The sequence below is a fragment of the Rhinolophus hipposideros genome (genome assembly GCF_964194185.1).
Source record: "Rhinolophus hipposideros genome assembly, chromosome: 3".
In the NCBI taxonomy this organism is placed as follows: domain Eukaryota; kingdom Metazoa; phylum Chordata; class Mammalia; order Chiroptera; family Rhinolophidae; genus Rhinolophus; species Rhinolophus hipposideros.
The window spans coordinates 34,003,618-34,023,478 of NC_138049.1; the positions used below are offsets into that span (position 1 = coordinate 34,003,618).

Genomic DNA, 19,861 nt, shown 5'->3' on the forward strand with positions numbered 1-19,861 from the left:
AAACTGCGATTCAGACACCAGAATTATATCAGGGTCCAAAGAAACTTAGTTTAAAAATGAATAAGATTTTTGAGGACATACCTTTTCATGATGATGGCCCATCATGAAAAGTTCAGTACTCATGACTTTCAGGTTTTACTTTAAATATTCCAGAACTAAGAGTAGATACTTTCAAAGACAAAAAGAAAATACAAAGAGTTAAAAGGCAGGTCCTAACTAGGATCTGCCATCAACTAATCACTCCTAACAACGCAAAATAACTTTGATGTCGAAAAGGTTACGTATGTGATCTTTGTATATATGGGGCTGCCACTACTAGACAGGTGAAAAAGGGAAATAAATCCCAATTTGGGCTTACTATAGTAAATAATTTAAAACCAACAGAGATTGGATGAAAATAGTCTTGAAATAAATATGTATATATAAATATTTAAAGACTATATATGCTCACATATAGGGATATCTAAGTAATCTCAAAATTAAAATGGGATTAGATATATTTTTTTTTAAATCAGTTATATTCTATTATACCAGTCTCAGGAAAAAAATAATAAAAAACTGAAAGTAAAACTAAGAAACTCCTATAGAAGCCTACTAAGAGAATAGCAACTATGAGCACAAAGCTCTACTGTGGAAAGAGCTAAGAACTATGGAACATATTTATTAATAACTATGAACACCTATCACTTGTCCATGGGATGAGCTTTCCATTGAATATCTTTGGTGGGAAAACTGACCTAAAGAAAAGGCCTTTTCCTAAAAATGGGACCTTAAACACTTGTTTCTGTATTTGGGGTTGGGCGATCATGGAAAACTCTGGAGAGAGAATTTATAAACTGCCGGATGTATTCTACTGCTCACAAATTGGATCTGAGAAATACGCATACCACATAGATAGCGCCTTTTAAAAGGACAGCTGTGTGCTCATGGATACCTTACTCACTTTAATTTCGAAAGTATAAAACAATCCCAACTATCATAAAGTGCTTTGGAACTTCAATTATTCTTGATATTATGTAATATCATGCTTTCTAAAACAATCAACTTAACATATATGATAAGTTTATTTTAAATGTGTGCAGGCACAAAATAAAACTATCCCATGTAAAGCAAAGGGCTTGCTGATCTTAATCGGAAGCTGATTAGAGAAACATGGTATTTTAGAATAATTTTAACTATATATATATATATATACACACCCACACATACACACACATATACGTATATATACACACACACATACGTATATATAGATATATACATATATATATATTTGTATATTAAGGTATAAATAAATTTATTATTAAAGGAGTCACCTAGAATAAAAATTCTCAGGCCAGTCTGACTACTTTATATCAGAAGAATGCTATATAACCAATGCTCATTCAAGTTTAAAACAAAATAAAAAATTAAAATCACATTTATTTCCTTTTTCATCTACCAAACTTATAATGAATCGTACTATTTAGATTTCCCAGCATGTGGTGAAAAGGGCACTCTTGTGCTAGTGGTGTATAAATTGCCACTCACTTTCGTGTGCAACATGTATTTAAAAGCCTGAAACATATTCGTTGACTTGGTAAGACTACCTGAAGGGTTTTACAAAGGTGTTTATTGTAGCATTGCTTATACTGGCAAAAAATTTGGAATAACCTAACGTCCAAAGCAGGAACATGATTAAATCAATCAGGAAACATAATGGGAGTGCTAACTATATTGTTCATACACATAAAATAACAGTATTTGACATGGAAAATGTGTATAACTTATTAAGTGGGTAAAAAAAAACCGACTGCAAAATGGATTCTGTCCACTCCCCCTGCTTATCTGTATGATCAAGTATTGCTAAAATTATCTTGTAATTATTTAAGTTAAATTTTGTTTTTTTAAATATGCATGGACTCTCCCTCTCCCCCTTTCTCTCTCTTATTAGCTTACTTATTATACAAATCACACTAGCCAATTAATTCAACGTGGATTAAACATTTATGCATGACTTAGCAAATTCTACATAATTCCTGCTATTTAATTCCATTATTTTAAAAGCTGGATATGAAATCAATTATTATAAAACATTTCAGAGATTAATAGTCCATGCATAATTGGAAAAAAAGTTTTAATTTGAAAAGGAATTATTGGTTCTGAAAAGGAAATTATCTCTTAAAGTTAAGAAAAAGGACAATAATTATTTTTTTACATAGAACAGTATCCAAATCTTTGGAATACAATCTATATTAAGTCTCTATGAAGTGCTAGGAACTATTTTCAACAGCTTTTCATAAGCTCCTCAAGGTAGGGTCCCAGTCTTATTTTTCTCCAACTAACCCAGTGCCTGCCAGGAAGTACACACTCAATAACTATTTGCTCAAATACGATCTAATTACTTAACACTCATCATGACCCATTTTTCAAATGAAGAAATTATGTTTCAAGTAGGTAAAAGGGCCCACAATTCCTAGGGATTCTCATTCATCTCTACCCAATTCTGGGGCTCATTATTCCACTGGCCAGAGCAGGGCAGCCCAAGACTCCATAGGAGGTCAGGGTACAGTACTATGTTCTTATACATCAGATAACTTCTAACACACGCTTGTGCAATGTGAAGTTGCAAAAATAAATGTCTATCAACAACCTTATTGCTGATAGTACTTTATTAATGTGGGATTACTTTCCAGATAAAACATTTTTTTAGGAGCAATAGTGTTGTTTTATAGATACAAAAAGTATAGATTAATAAGAAAGCTAAAAATAAATTTTAATGAAATACTTTGCAAAACGTATTAGGTTTAGTAAAGGAAACAAAATACATATATGCAGATGAGTAAATACTGTGAATATAACCAAATCCAATAAAGTTTTAAGTATTCACATCCTAAAATGTGAGCTATCATGGCTCACAATCACTTTTGGAATAGTATCTAGTCCACGGTCTAAGAGTCCTGTACTTGAGCAGTGGTTCTCAGCGTGAAGTCACTTTGCCCCTCCAAGGACATTTGGAAATGTCTGGAGACACTTTTGGTTGTCACAATTGGGGAGGTGCTATTGGCATCTAGTGGGTAGAGACCATGGATACTGCTAACCACCTACAACGCACAGACATCCCCTCAAACAAAGAATTCTGCAGCTCTAAATGTCAATAGTACCAAGGTTGAGAAAATCTGTACCAGACAATTAAACCAAGATGAATTATCCACCGTCCTTATGTTTAAATTAGCATCAAGAGTGAAAGTAGAAAAAGAACTGGATGTCCCAGGTTTGTAAGCCAACTTCTGGAAACTTCAAATCTCCCAAGTACGCCACTGTCATCTTTAGCTGATTCGAGATAAGTACATGATTCTGCAAGCTGCCATGGAGGAAGGGTTTAAAGTTGACAAGCATTTAATCCTCAGTGTAAGAGTGCATGTCGCAAGTAGCAATGTATGAATGAGAGAAAAATCTACCAGCATTTCTGGACCCACTGCGGACTTAGATCTTTTGACAACTGCTACCACGTTAAATAAAAATATTATTATGTATTTAGGCAGTTTTTAACCACTTCACATCTCTAATTTCTAGTATCTAAAATTTAACAAGGGTTGCAGGGAAGAAAAAGTAATGCACTGAAAACAAAGGAGATAGAGACTACATGCAGATTCCCCTCATTGCTTCCTCTGTGTCTCGCCCTCCCCAATTTCTTACTTGATAGACTATTCATTCAATGATGGAATTAAGGAAGTCATAAGGCACACTATAAATGAAGAAGGAATGTTTTGGAAGAATTAGTTTCTTAGTACTAATAACAAAAAAGGAAAAAAATATTGATAAAAATTTCTGGCTATCCTTGACACCGATAGCAACCCCAGCTCATTAATTTTGCTTCTTTATTGTTCTAAGGAACTATACTTCTATAAACACTTGTTACATTGTTTTCTTACTTTTTGTTGTTGCTATTTCAAAGCAAGACTACATTTTGTTAGCATCTATGAATTTTTTTACTTCCTTCTGTAGCACCCATAAATGTTTATTTAGTAATTGGTTGAAAACCAATAAAAACATATAATACAAAAAAAAGTGTTAGGAATAATAGAGACATAGTGAAACACAATTGTGAAGTTACGTCAACATCAAAATATTATTCTCCTGTGACAAGGAGCTTCGGTGAGTCAAAGAGACCTGCTAATGAGAATAAGTTGTCACATCTAGAAGGTCTATGAAAGAACACTGTAACCTAGCCACTGCTAGGATGACTTCCTCATGTGGCTGCTGAAACGCCAATGCATCCAGGATCCATAAAATAGAAACACTCAGTTTGATACAGCAAGGGAATCCAGAAATCATCGTCAGAGGGAGAAAATCACTTCATGCCACTCTTGGCTCCTTTAAGGACTTTGTTGAGCCTTAAGTCCTGAAGAATTTCATAAACTGAAAATAAAAATAAACTTCTCTTATTTCTCACTATGCCCTTGGAGTTCTGGGTGGGAATTAACTATAGGATTTCTGCATTGTTCCCAATCTTAAACTACATTGTGGTTTCCTTTAGTGTAAGTAGACATGGAAATAAAGGAACAATTAAAACTAAAATTTCCAAACATCAACACAAAGAATCTATCATTAACACAATGAGATATAATGCCTCCCAGAAAAATCTTTGTTAATAGTTAGTTTAAGAAAGAAAACTAAGTATGCCAGGTTATTTGCTAGCCAAAGACAAATAAGTCAGGGACACTATAAAATACAACATCAGAGAACTCAACAAGTGACCTACTTTAAACAGCTCACAAAACCACTTGTATAAAAGGTCAAAGAGAAGTACTATTTCAGCATTACAGATTTTTTCTGGGTTAAAGAATAACAGGAAAATTAACTGCATGTGTGAGATTGCTATATTTATTCTAGAAGGGTCCTTGGTGCACACAGTCTCATTAAAGATAGTGATAAAACACGTAATTTCTTTATATTATAAATAATACATTTTCCCAGAGAAAATGGGACACGTATAATAGGTAGTTTTTTTTTTCTGATAGACCCCGGAAGTCCACATAACCCACAATGTGGCTGAAGTTTTCAGGGCTTTGTTTTCCTCACCTATAAAGGCAGGAACTGGCTTAAATCTCTAAGGTATTATCCAGCTGTGACCTCTGATTCTCCAACTCTCAATTTAACAGGGCTTCACAAATTTACATTGCTTCTGTTGAAACATTTTTAAATAATAATAAAAGACGCATTTTCTTTTTATCTCCACAGTATCCCTAGTTTCAATGAGATACTGGGGGGGGCGGGGTTGCAGGTGTAAGTAGAGAAGTATATTATATGAATACAAAACAAATTATGTTTAATGTTCATGTTAACTTGGTTGTGTCTAAGACAGGGAAAAGAAGTTAGCAAATTCATTAAAATTCTAATTATTTCTCATATTAAACTGTAATTTATTAAAATGAGGCAGTTCCTGATGAGAATTCTCATTGTGGGTACTAATCAGCCAGAAAGTGTACCCTTACTTGGAATTTAATTTTGCTTTATTAACAAGTCATGCTTAAGGAGGCTCGCTGAATGTATTTGTTCTTGACAGAGGTGTGCCAAAAGGTCTGCCCAGATCATGATGCTTGATGAATAGTTAGAAAAAGGAAAAATCTGTGAGTTTACTAATTTTGAAAGCTAATTGCAAGTCCTTTTTAAAGACATTTTTATTGTGTCATATATACAAATGGAAAATACTTATTTTTTTCTAAAAATAATGTTTCCTACTTTTATTATAAACGTGTCCTCGATGATGTACTGCTGAAGAATTTCTATTCCTGCTATCCAAGATAACCAATAAAATATCTTCTTTGGCAATTTAAAATACAATTCTCTCTAGAGGTATACCTTCCCTCAAACCACCCATCGAGGTGACCTCATGTCACATTTCTCAAGCTGCTGGGTCACAGATACTTCCTCCATTTAGGCCAAAGCAACCTTTAGTTCTCCAGAATAATAAGCACTTTAAAAATCATGTTTCTCTATAGCATTTTGAGGGGTTTAGAGCTGCTGTATGGAATTCCTTTCCTCTCAATGGAAGAGCACTTCCAATTACTGGCACTTGAGAATATCTAACTCTTCATTTAAAATTCAACTGGTTAGAAAGTTATGAAAGTGGTTCAGCTCGCAGTACCAATGATTACCTCAAATTTGCTAGACTTAAATCACCCTTTAGCAGAAAGCTACTCATATAATATTCTACAAATCCTAAAATGTACACCTAATAGAAATTTCTTATTCAGGAATGAAATTAAGTATTTTAAGATTCAATTTGAAAAATCAAGATGCAATCAGAATCTCACTGATGAACAGATGTTCCGTTTTAGCCCACACTCACCTCTCCCGAGGAACGGCAAACCAGTACTCTGGCTGCTTTCTTCGTTTGCCATACTGCTGGACCATGGCTGCGGTGTGAGTGGCAAAGGACTTTCTCATTGGTTTCCCCACTTTAATGCACAGAAACATGGGTGGAGTCTTGCTTTTTTCTTCTTTTGAAGGAAGTATATCTGAATTACACATGAAAAATATCTTCCTCAATACTGATGACACTGGTGACGGTAAAACTTTTCAATTTACAAAGAATAGTGTCCAATCCCCTCTTAGTGATGGAAAACCAAAACATGGCAGATACATCATCATCACATTGGGACTAATTAAATTTTGTAGACCTCTTGAGCACAAAAGGCAAATGCTTTGGACATTTCAGGTTGGTCTGTATCACATGAGATGCTATGTACGGGAATAAGCATAAAAACCAACACATCAGCAAATAGTGGAGAATTATGACAATCCACAAGAATATACATTAATGAACGGTACTGAGGACCCAATGACACCATAATGCAATTCAGTTTAGAACTGAAACATCTTCAGAAACATTTTAAACTCCTTTAGATTTAGAAATTCAAGGTAAAAAAGAAAAGTTACCAGAAAGACTTTTTAAAAGCAACCTACTTTGGGAACAGAAATCTATATCAAACATCAAATTCCAAAATAGATATCATATATTGCTAATTTTTCCCAATTATTAATGTATCAGTAAAGATATACTCTATTGAGAAAACACTGTTTTCAAATGATTGTACTACTTGTGCTATTGCATATGCATGTTTTCGAAAGGAACTATACAGCAGAATAAAAAGACATTAAAGAAATATGGCTTACCTTCAATGGGTACCTGAATTCTCTTTAACAGCCATAACTGGATTTCGGATTTATTATCCATTTGTGCACCTTGGCAGCTGTTGTCCAGAGTAGACTCCAAAGAGGAGTCTATAGACTCTTTAGCCGTATTTTCTTCAGTAGAAGAGCCAAGTTGCAGTGGATGGGGGTCTGTCTCTTTCACCCCGGTTTTTTCTGGTTCTTTATTGCCCTCAGTTAGAGTCTCACCGGACTGGGGAAGAGAACTACTAAGGGTGATGTCTATTCCCACTGGCTCAACACTTTTGCCATGACTTAATTCTGCCTTCTGCAAGTTATCAGATAACGGTGACCCTTCTTTGTTTTTATTAAGGTAATATTCAATGAGTTTAACTTTATCGAGATCTTCATGTATGTTCAGTGTGTTTTCCACCTGGCTTTCTGGGGAACCGGACTGCTTGTCCACCTCCAGCATTTTGTCTTGCTTCTCACACGTTTCTAAATCTAGGGCCCCCTTCAGTTCAGCATCACTCTCTGTTCCTGAAAAGTTCAGGGCTGACTGCATTTCTGCAGCAGAACTGATGATTTGTGACTTAGCCTTCCTTAGGTCCTCTGGATCAAGAGAAAGGCACTCCTTGGAGGTGTCTGTTTTGTCTATTCCACTATCAGTTTGGGAAGCAAGTTCTTCTAAGTCAATGAAGTCATCATCTTCCCCTAAAAGGGAATTTTCTTTGGCTATAGATTCAAATGCAGTATGAGTGTCAGAAGGTTCCTCGCTGACCTCAGTTACTATCGTAGGTCCATCCGTTGCTTCCATAGGGGATTCCAGGGTCTTTAACTTTCCTGACACAGAGTTGTCTGAGGGCTTTGTATGTGTGTGTTCTGTTGATTGCTCCAAAGGTCTTGTTGATGTGGAATCTGAAGAGATGGGTCTCTCTCCGTTCTGCTGCCGCTTTTCCTTGTTGAGAGATTTGAACTTACTAAATGGGTTGATATCCTTTTCTGAAGCCAGGTCTTCCCATTCTCCAGGCCTGTACAGAGGACAAAGATCCTGAGGTAGGTCACTGTCGAGGAAAAAATGATGGGTGCACATGGAATGTTAAAAACAAAACCAAAAGCAAAATGGAGGAAAAGCAAAAGCCAACACAAAATCCAACTAAAAACCAAAACATAAATATACCGCAACTTAAATTAATGTTTAAATGATTTCAGAATAAGAAAGTGAAACCAAGAAATTGACTTAAAAATGAAACAGAAATCAACTATAAGAAGTGACAAAACAAAGAACCATGAGTTACATATCCTACTAGAAGATATGAATGGTTTTTGAAGTCATTTATGAAAATGGAGATGTCACTCACCAGATTTTTAATGATGAAATAATGTGTCTGATTTTCATGAAGTAGAGGAAATGTTTTAGTACTATGACTAAAATGCTTTAAATAATCAAAGCTTTTTCTTTTTATTAAAAAGCACATAAACCAACTGCATTAATTTTGAATGGCTTGTTGACTGAATAGCTACTCTTTTAACTGCTCTATAAAGTGAATGACCCTGAACCCTAATTTTGGATTTCTTGGCTTAGAATCTAATGCTTCCAATAATAGACATCCTTCTACTCCCGAGGGAGATGCAAGAGGAAGCTTCCATTATTATTGTGGATATATAGTACCTGCTCCATTTTACATTTTAAAATTTTACACACAAGCAAATCACATAAGCTCTTACATGTAATACTTAGTTTAAATTTCTTAACTAAGTTTAAATTCCTTAACTGTTTCATCTTATAACAATATCATTTTACTTTACGGCAATGGGCATATCAGCTGGAACATACTGTCCTGTGCTGCAGTCAATTATTTTTCCTTCATAGCAAAAGCTTACTACCCAGATTTGAGTTGCACAGAAATACTGATTAAACATGTTGTCAAAAGTTTAAAGTAAATGGTCAAAAAGCGTACATTTTCAACTATGACTGGCAATATCTTGAGTAATTTGTATTTTCACTTTAGCGTCAGAAATAATTTTCTTTTCTAAAAAGCCTAGATCATATTCAGGTAATACTTTATTACTCTGGATTTGAAATAATTGAATAATAAAGCAACAAGGTACCAGGAAGTACTCAAATTACAAGACTATCTCCCCAATTATTTTATAAATCACTTGCACGGAACATCCATCCTTTTTCCAATAGAAAATAAAAGCCCACAGAGTTGTTAGGCCCTGACAAATGCTTGAAAAAGCCTCTTTAATTCATAATTCATTTCAATTCAATAAGCATTCATTGAGTCCCTAAATGTCATGTGCTAAGAAACCACTGTGACAGTGTCTGTTCTGCAGGAACCTGCAGACACAAAAATGTCTAACACAAGCATCCAGGAGATGTTAAAGACGCTTCAATCCTAGAGTCAAATAAATTAGTGTCATGGTATAATTTACATTTTCGGACCAAAATTTTAATTTGGCATATTAAAGGCTACAAGAAGTCCTGCAACAAAGAAACCCAGCTTTTCATATACTTAGTTAATACACTTTAATCGGCCGCCAATATTACTTTCCTGTCTGCCCCCTCCCTTCTTGTTCTTCTACCTAATCAAGCTGAGGTTAATTTAGTGATCTGCTTTTTCTGCACTGCAGCTGCCAAGAACTGCTGGAGCAAAAGAGTACATAGTGGTGTCAAACGGCTCCGCTGTTGATTAATGGTTTTTAGACTTGGCCGGGCTTCTAATGATGATCAATAATCTTTTCAGTTGGCCCTTTACTATTTTCTGTGGAGCTGGAGTTACAAAATATCCTATGCAGAAAATACAAACCCAGAAGGTAAGTATGGACAGATTTTACACACACACACACACACTTTTTAAAACTATTTGCACACTGTAGCTAGATAATTTGTACTTCTTGATTTATCATACAACTTTTAGTAATAATGAAAGTTTAAGCTATTTTAAACTTTTAAACAATTAATGGAATTCTGAAGTCAATACTGTTCATTTCACATTGATTCCACTCACAATCTATTTTGCTCATTGATACACATATTGCTCATTAGACTGAAAAGTCTTTACACACCTGCATCGAAGGCAGGAATCAGTGCAAAACTCTGAAATAATTTTAACACATTAGGAGCCAATTCTTAACTCTTCTCTTTGTCCCCAATTGTGGTATTAGCCCTGTATCCCAGATCATTAAATACAATCTCAGGATGAGAGAAATCTTTCTGTACAAATGGACCTTCACTTTCTATCATTAAAAAGAATACTTAACATCCTACGCTGAAAATGTGCCATAGCATTACTCCATTAGAAGTAATCACTGGGCAAGAAATGACCTTATTTGCCTGGCTGTCCACTTCCAAACTCAGCTATCTTTACCTATTCTTATCTTCTTTCCTCTTGTCACAGAGAACACAATGTTCCACAACGAACTCACTTCCTTCTCTGCCTCCATCTACGATTCCTAAGCAGTTGGACACTCCCTCACATGGTCCTCAGAGAATACTGAGTGCACTTCTCTATGTGCTGTGCTATTTGATGACCATTTCTGTACATCTGTCTGTTGTTCCCTGTAGACTGCAGGCTCCTCAAGGGCAGAGGCCATAACTCATTCACCTTCATATCCTGGCCACAAAAGAGGCGTGCACAAAGATGCACTAGAAGCCTCAATCTACATAGATGACAAGATTCCCATGAGACAATGAACAGAGTTTCAGATATAAATTAAAAGTTCCAATAATAACAGCCCACCCTTATTCGGCATCAGGCTATTTTCTAAGAGTTTTGGTATACCAATGCACTTAGTTCTTACTACAGTCCTATATAAGCTGAAGAATACTATTAATTCTATTTTACAATGAGTAAACTGAGGCTCAAGATTGAATACTCATGCAGGCCATGAAGCCATAAGTGGCAGAGCCCGGGAGACTCAGCAGTGTGGTGGCGCCAGGCCTAACATCACGCAGGACTGCCTCCTAAACCTCTCAGTTGAACACTTCTGGCAGGCTTTAGAAAAACTACCCTAGTGCCCATGCCCTGGTAAGTGTGTAGGCGGCTTGGAGTTGGGTTAAGGGCCAAGTGGATCAGGTGCTAAAGACTGTAAGAATACAGGGGAAACTGCTGGCATAACCCCCTAAGGACTTTGTGTCTGGGTTCATTCCCTAGTCACCTTCCCTTTGTTTCATGAGTCTCAACGACCTGTTTCCATTTGCACAGTTAAGACTCACCATTTTACCTCTACCTTCCTATCACTAAGAGTCTCTAAAGATTTTTACTGCTACCGTAACCACAGAAACAGACACACTGACAAAATGACAGTAAGAATGAGAATATCCCTATGAGTGAATAGATTTCCCAAGCTTTCTTAACCATCTTTCTCTTCATGGGAAGCTTCCTTCTCTTTTACAAAAAAACTAAAAACAAAAAACTCAGTTTTATATGGCAAAAAATAATCAGGACTAAAGTAATATTCATCTACATTTCAGAGTTAAAACAAACCAATATTACTTCCTCTTCACACTACTTAAGGTAGTCTGGCTACAGGGGCAATGACGGCTCCCCAGTCCACTCAAATCTCTATGCAGGATTAAGGGAAGACACGATTTGGGCAGACTGCCAATCCTAGAATTTAAATAAAGACTATATATAACTGTGCTTAACAGTTAAACTGACAATAAAACACTATTATTGGTGATCAGACTAAAATTCTTTCAGAAAAACTTCATTTCTTCTTTCATAAATTAATTAAGAACATGCACTGCTTTGCAGAAAAAGAAGCCAAATACTATTTCTATTGGCTGGCCTGTCCGCTTTTCTCCTTTCATTGTTATATGTTCAACTCTTCCCTACCACTGACTTGATCATTTCCATTTCATCTCATTTTTCTAATATTTTAAAAATTTAGTGCATGAATCTTCCTTCAAATGCCCCTCTCCACAATCTCTTGTTCCTGCCAGTGTCCTTACTTTTTAAATGCACTGAATTCTCCTAAGACCCCCCATGTTTTCTGATAAACAAGAAATGTCTCTTACGATGGCAAGGCATCTTTGATCTTCATGTGGGAAATGTCATTGTAGAGGGCAATGGAAACCACCTCTTCCATGGGGCAAATGAGGCCGTACTCTTCACACCCATTCTCAATGACCAGGGGGTCGGACTTGTGAGGGTCAAACATGATGTTGTTAGGAGTGACAATCATGACACCTCCGACCACACCCTGTGGGAGAAATGGGCAGGACAGAATCACTACAGGCAGAAACGCAACCACGACAGGAGTGGCATTAATGAACGCACCTTGCCATTCCATTGACTTTGGTGAACCATAGTATCCTATATGACAATCACCTCCCCTTTAAGAGGGCTGGAAAAACAGGCTGAAGAAATGCAAGTCTGGGTACTGTGTGCTGAGGCAGAGCAAACAGGCTGGCCTTGCTGTGGCCATCAACCAAGCCTGGTTCTGGCACAGCAGCTGGAATAGTACAATTCTGGTGGGATCTTGGGTTACATACGTGTCTCATATTCCCCAATTCCCTGTCTGTAAAATGAGAGGGGCTGGCCCAGGTGCTTTCCCGATTGAGTGCTTTACAATTCACCCAGCATGTATTCACCATTTGTGATTTCACTTAGCACGTATTCACCATGTCCAACAAGTGTATAGTACCATGTTAAGGGAGCAGCTGTCTCGGACTCACGGTGCCAAAGAACCGTCCTAAATAGTTCTCTCTAAAATGTTTAGAGAGCCTATATCCAGCAAAATGTGATACAAATAGGAACATGAAATTTTTCCAGCCAGAAATCAACGTACCGAACTATGGAAATTAAAAGAAAAAACAAACAACAACAACAAAAAAACCCAGCAGCTTGGTGGGAATTTAAAAGTCTGAAGCTTGGTCAGTTTCTATTATAAACCCTGATGGCCATAAGGATATTATCTACCAGAGACAGCAGGACACAGAGGGTTCCCTTTAGGTAAATACTTTATTTCATATTCTTACTGACTTAAGTGGTGATCTTTGCTAAAAGTTTGGCATCTCAGGCATTACTTATTCTCAGTTGCAAAAGTTGCAAGTCCGTATCCATAATGTAGTTTCCTATTGTTTGGAACCTGGCATGAAGTCTCTATGAATACAGGAATTCACTTTATATCAACATAACCCCTTCTTCTGAGGCTCCCTAAAAGTTGAATTTTTTCTTTGTAACAAATACCAACAACAAAAAAACTAAACACTAGAGCAGACATTTTTAATATCAGCTTTTTCAGAACCAAATGGGTTGAGAATTTACCGTTTTCCAATGTTAAATGTGCTAAGCTCTTTATATGAATTTTCTCTTTCAATTACAATACACTACTAGTTAAATTTTATTATTGTTCCTGTTAAATTTGATTATTGTTCCTATTCTATAGATGAGGAAAATGGAAGGTGAGGAAATTTGAATACCTTTCCCACGGTCTCAGAGCTAGTGGGAGGCAGAGTTGGAATTTAAATTCAGCGAGTCTGAATCCAGCATTTGCTGTTAAAGATATACTATACTGTCTCCCTAATGATTTATAGGCCAAGAACTGAAAAATAAAATGATAAATCCAAGGTCACAAAGAATCATATTTCCATTCAATGATCACATTTCCCTCAACAAGTAAAATTCCAGGCATCCAAAAGGGGAAGCTAATGGACACTTGTGAAATGTAAAGCTGAAACTTTGGGTAAGATATTTTAATGTAGCCTGTCTTCAGTCATTTGGAACCTAGTTTTAGTTTTCTACAGTGTCCAAAGAGAAAAAAAAAGGAGACAAATTACACTGCCATATACCTTTCCATCGGTGAAGTATCGACAATTCATTTTTAAAAATTTTACCACGCCTGGTTCGTCTTCTTCAGAAGTGGATGATAAGACTCTTTCAATGGGTTTTATGGCCTTTCTTGCTAAGTCAGCGTCCTTTAGAAAGCAAAAATTTCCAAAATCAAACAGCAGTACTTTTCAAAAACATTATTTATGTAAATGGAGCCACACAAGTTCCCTGTAAGTTAACTGTTTCTATTTAACTTGAACATAAAAAAGGCAAAGGTCTTTCATCATTCAAAAATATCACACATATAACAATAAACATCCAAATCAAACTGAAAATTTAAAAAACCTGCCTATGTATTAACGCATAAAAACAGCTCATAAAATGTCTTAAATGACACAATTCATGTTTGGCTCATGGTTCAAATTCTTCAGAAGGAGTAAAAGTAGTACAAATACATTAGTGGTCTCACTGAGAGTTTAAGTTCATACCTTAATGGAAACAAGGCATGCGTTTTTGCCTTTGAGACCTTAAATGTGAAGAAGTTTCTTTTGGATAAAATGCATTCTCTCAACTAATGACAAAACTACTTAACCTCCACCCCTTTGGGGGGAATTTTGGATGAATTCTTGCGGAAAACAGTATGTAGAATTCTATAGTACAATATATTCTTGATAAATATGAACTTCAGTGAATGAATGGCATACGTACAGGCAGTTTGTCATATTCTGCATCTGACGATGAAGGAGAGACAGTAGCACCGGGACTGGATGATGATAACCTTAAGGTACTGGAAGGAAAGTTGGCATCTGGCACAAAAAGAACCTTAAAATGGGACAGGAAAGGCAGGTGAGTGCCAAGACCAGGCAAACTACTAGGCAATATTTAGAGCAGTTACTTTCTGCATTCTCATGCTAGGTGAATGACTAAGACCTAATTGGCTTTCACGGAACTCCTAAGCACCTCGGGGTCTTCTAAACTAGTCCACGAAAAAATATTCAGCAATACAAACGTGTGCGGTGCACAGGGTACCAAACACATCTGTAGACACTGCAGAAGCTCACAAAGGGGAGAGCAAGGTGGGTGAGTATGCTGCACAGTCCATGAGAAGTAGGTGGGTCCAATGAAGCCTTGAACAGTACACAGCATACGGACAGGGAGGGAAGGGTACTAATGGTATGAGGGAACAGACAGAGAAGCAAGGCATGCTTCTAAACCTAACACCCACGTCAGGAAGAAATGGAACACACCCAGGCTTGCTAACTCTAAGCAGGCCCTGAGTGACAATGCAGTAAGGTCCTTATGTGATAAACTATACAAGGAAATATCAATCATCTTAGTATTTTCTCTTTCATCACTATCTGAGTTATCTAAAAACAAAAATGAAAATGCCCCAAATTGTATAAAATAGCCTCCTTTTGCAAAATGTTCTGGTTCCTGAAATGTTATTCTCATTCTGTAATTTATTCAACCCTCTTTGAAACATGTCACATTTTGGCATATATCAAATACAATCTTAAAATGACCTCTAATGTTATAAAACAGAATTCAGAGCTAATCATATAACATGTAATAGCTGTTCAATATTGTCATTCACTCTCTCCCACCCCTCTAGCCATTTCTCTGTGTTCACTTTACTTATTTAAATCTCTCTTCAATCCAGAAAAAAAATGAGGCAACAGGAAATTAAGATAAAGGTGGGGAAAAAAATCAACGCCAAGGAGAATTAAGATAATGACTGATTACTACTGAAAATCTGTGCTCCAAAATTACGAAACACTCATTGGGAGGTGGGCCATAAAACGCTCTAAAGCATCAAAAAGTCTAGAGTAAAATATTTAGTTCAATAAACTCCCAGGTAAGCTCCACTGAAAATGACCCCTGACATAAGTGGTTGGTCGCTCACCTAGTCATACCAATTTTCTTTCCTACCTCCAGGTAACCATCCACTCAGTCTCCAAAATGGTCTCAAATGTTCTGAAACCAGAAGATAAAGCCAGTTTTGATTTACCAGATCTACTGAGATGAAAGGGATACCTACCCCTCCAAGTACCAAGACAAACCACTTAAAAATCCTTGAAAGCAAAATATCATCCACAGTTTCTGAAAGCCTCTCAGTCAATTTCAGTCTTCTCAATTCCTTATCTTTGCCAGCCAAATCAAGAGGATGGCCAGGCCCTGGGACAACTAGCAGCACATAATTGTTCAGTCATTTGAGGGCTGGACAGGACAGCAAAGACGAGAAGAACATCTGAAATAATGCAGCCCAAGACCTAATTTCAGAGATTAGGAAACTGAGTTCCAAAACAGAAAGGTAATTTGCCCAAGTCAAATAGCTACTCCAAGACCAAAGGAAACAAAGCTTTGGAAGGCTTATTTCTGGCATCTGTTCCCTTATAGTTGATCACATTTAAACAGTCCCTGTACCACCTGTTGGCTACTGGACCTTAATCCAGTACCAATCAACTACTTCATTTGTGGACTTAGGAGAAGAATAAGGATTCATCCTAAATTATTTTACTAAATTCCAGTGACTACAGTTTTCAGCCTTGAATTAGTAAATGTATGCAGCCAGGTTCTCAGCTGTGGGTCAGTTACACTACAAAAGGGGTTCAGGACCCAATTCCAAAGTGGGAGGTGGGCTCCCCCACACTAACAAACAATTCTTGGATACCAACAGGGTATCCTATAATTCAACTCAATTCTGACATTATATAACTAGAAACTAGCATCAGATTCCAAAGGTTAAGGGTTCAAGACTGCCTACAAGACTGCCCCGAACCCCACTCCCACCCCCCACACCAGACACCAGCCTCAAGCCCAGGCTTTTACCTGTGCTTCTGACACAGGCTATAGACTGGATGCTCCAATGACATCCCACCCCCCTCAACTCAGAATGTCAATCACAAGTCCAGGATGTCACTTGTACTTCTGACCAACTGGCTATAAATCAGAGGTTCCCACAACCCCCTCCTTGGGCTTGATTAATTAGCTAGAATGGCTCACAGAACTCAGAGAAACATGTTACTTACTAGAGCACTGCTTTACTGTAAAAGCATATAACTCGGGAAGAGCTACTTGGAAGAGATACAGAAGGTAGAGTTTGGGAAAGGGGAGAGGGCTCCCACGCCCTTTCAGGCTCAGCACTCTCCTTGCTCATCTCCATGTATTCATCAACCTTGAGGTTCTCCTACACCCTGTCCTCTCGGGTTTTTATGAGGGCTTCATTACATAGCCATGATGAATTGGCCATTGGTGATTGATTCAACCTCTAGCACCTCTCCTTTCCCTAGGGGTGGGGGGGATGGGGTGCAACTGACTGAAAGTTCCAACCCTCTAATAACATGGTTGGTTTTCCTGGCAACCAGCTGCCATCCCTAGGTAATTTCCAGAAGTCACCTCATTCACGTAACAAAAGACATCTTCATCACTCTCAACTTGGAAAATTCCAAGGGTTTCAGGGGCTGTGAGCCAGGAATTGTGGAGGAAGACCAAATATAAATGAGGAATATATTTTGGTCATTCAGATTACCAAAACATTTCTCTTATAAATCACAATGTTGCACACACACATCATGCAGCAATGCTCCAGATTATAAGAAACCCAATAAAAAAGACTGAAATCTATTCACTTTCCTAGAGATAAATGTATTAATTTTAAAAAAGTTTTAATGTATATTTCCCCTCAATTACCTGGTACTGACAGTATCTTAATTTCTCCTTTTGAAAAGGACATAAATACTAAAAGCACAATAGTACAAACTGGCCAACTATGGCCTGTTGGCTTCATTGTTGGCCTGTTGGAATTTTCAAGTTCTGCCCTTGAAAGAAATGCAAAGAACAGTATATCACCATTGCTATCCTAAAAAAATTAAAAGTCACTATAACACAGGGATGCAGGAAGATACTCTAGGAAGTCCACGATGAAACCAGCATGTGCTCATGGCAACCAAGCAACTCTATGAATGGAACTGGAAACTTGGCCTCAGCTAGGATCTGCCAATGACTGAGTCATTTACATTTATTGGCTAAGTGGAATTTTCAAGTAGAAATATAGGAATATCTTATCATGTAGAAGGTACTAAAATTATTTTGCTGTATTAACTTTGAGTGGCAACATTGTATAATTTATCAATTTCATCCAGTTTAACAAATAAAGTACTGAAAATCTGAAAAAAATATCGTGTGGCCTTTTCTTGATGCTCCTGATGAATGTCTCCACCCTTGGCTGAAATGACTATTTTTGTCAAACTGGTATCAAATAAAAACAAAAATGACAAAAATTCTGCCTAATTAAAAAAAAACCAACATGGCCATAATATACATCAGGCGTGGACTAAACGAAAACCTGCAGTTCTAAATTAAGCCTTCTAAGATCATCTGCATGATATATTCTACAGAGAAAATAGTCACGTTAATTTAACTTCTCTTGATGCCCTAGGAAACACCTACAACATAAATGATAGGCAGGTAAACTGTCAATCATCTGCAAAGCATTCATCTCTGAGCAGTTCACATAGTAGGATACTCTCAGAAATCCTGGATTGACAGGACAGGAAAGATTGAACAAATGTACATTATCATTGATGATAATCCTGTGACATTAATAGTGAGGCATTAAAAATGACAATAAAAGATAAATGCAAAGAAGTATTCAACAGCAAAATCATTACCTGGCCTGGAACAATAGTATGTGTGAAAAGTTTATTCAGTTCCACTAATTTATTGGGAGTGACGTTAAACTTCAGTGCTATGGAGTTTAGGGTGTCCTGGCTTCCAGCCTAGAATAATCCAACAAAAAAGATTCAATATATAAAGCAAAGCAAAACAAAATAAAATAAAACTTTCTTTTGATAGACAACATTAATCTATTTGTGATACAATTGAATAAAAAAGTAATACATACATCTAGGTGTATTATGAAACAGAGTGAATACATTCTCAATTCTTAAGGAAAAAAGTTTTAAATGTTATTTATTTCTGGGGTTCCTTTATCTTCAGTTTCACTGCTCACTCGTAGACTTCCAAACTTACTTTGGCACAACTTAGGTGTATGGTGTAGAAGTCCATGAGGTATAATATAAAATGGTAAGAAGACAAGAAATAAAACATACACCCAGTAACACCCAGAGGGGACATGGGACTACTTACTTTCTCTCTTCGCATTTTTCTGTCTACTGGCCTGTCTCTTCACTGCACTATAGGCTACTGGATGGTGGCCTATTACTGGTCATTTTCTTCCACAGTGCCTGACATATAGAAGATACTCAAATATTTGATGAATGAATACAGTAAAAGTCAGGGAAATCTGAAATTCAGATTAGCTACCAATAATTGTAGCTAATTATGAACTTGATTAGCCTGAGACAGTTCATCTAGTTGGTGGGTTTTTTGATACCAAGGGCAGTGGTGAGTTTAATTCTATATCTGTATCTTTTTACCAGTCTACAATCTCTTGCAGCCACCTCAAGTCTCCACCCAAGTCAAGGCTCACCTGGCGGAGCCAGTTTTGCTTATAGGGACAGCCACCAGTCTTGACCCAAGGCTATAGATGGTGACTTCTCAGCGACATTCATCTAAGTTACCTCCCACTAACAAGTTCCAGCCAGTGACCCTGGTCTTGGGGTATTGACCTGACCAGAGACAGCAGACCTCTTTGGGTGTAGCTTTTTTACTGTGAAGTTTCACATCTTCTCACTTCCCTCTTTATTCCTATTCCCCCTCTACTAGAGAGAAAAGAAACGTGTACACCTGGGACATGTATCACCAGTTTTAAAGATTTAGAGAATAACCCTAATTTGGCTGAGCACGGAATATTGTCATTTTAACGACCCCATCCATGCTAGCATCCCCTTGCAAACAACATTTCACGTTTCATTAAAGGGGCTTGTGAATCACACTACTAGATGCAACTAGATGAACTGTCTCAGGCTAATCAAGGTCAT

General features: G+C 37.0%; 1 protein-coding gene across 3 annotated transcripts in view; it reads right to left on the reverse strand.

Annotated features, from left to right (window-relative positions):
* NCOA7 (nuclear receptor coactivator 7) overlaps positions 1–19,861 on the reverse strand; it is a 120,562-nt gene that overhangs the window by 28,662 nt on the left and 72,039 nt on the right. For 2 of the 3 annotated variants that reach the window (XM_081033032.1, XM_081033031.1), the window contains exons 5-10: positions 18,590–18,697; positions 14,628–14,741; positions 13,940–14,065; positions 12,164–12,348; positions 7,162–8,201; positions 6,335–6,503 (exon numbers count right to left, since the gene is read on the reverse strand). In XM_081033032.1, the coding sequence (XP_080889158.1) occupies positions 6,335–6,503; positions 7,162–8,201; positions 12,164–12,348; positions 13,940–14,065; positions 14,628–14,741; positions 18,590–18,697 (1,742 nt within the window). The remainder of the gene's footprint in view (positions 1–6,334; positions 6,504–7,161; positions 8,202–12,163; positions 12,349–13,939; positions 14,066–14,627; positions 14,742–18,589; positions 18,698–19,861) is intronic. The other variant, XM_081033033.1, reaches the window with a different exon arrangement.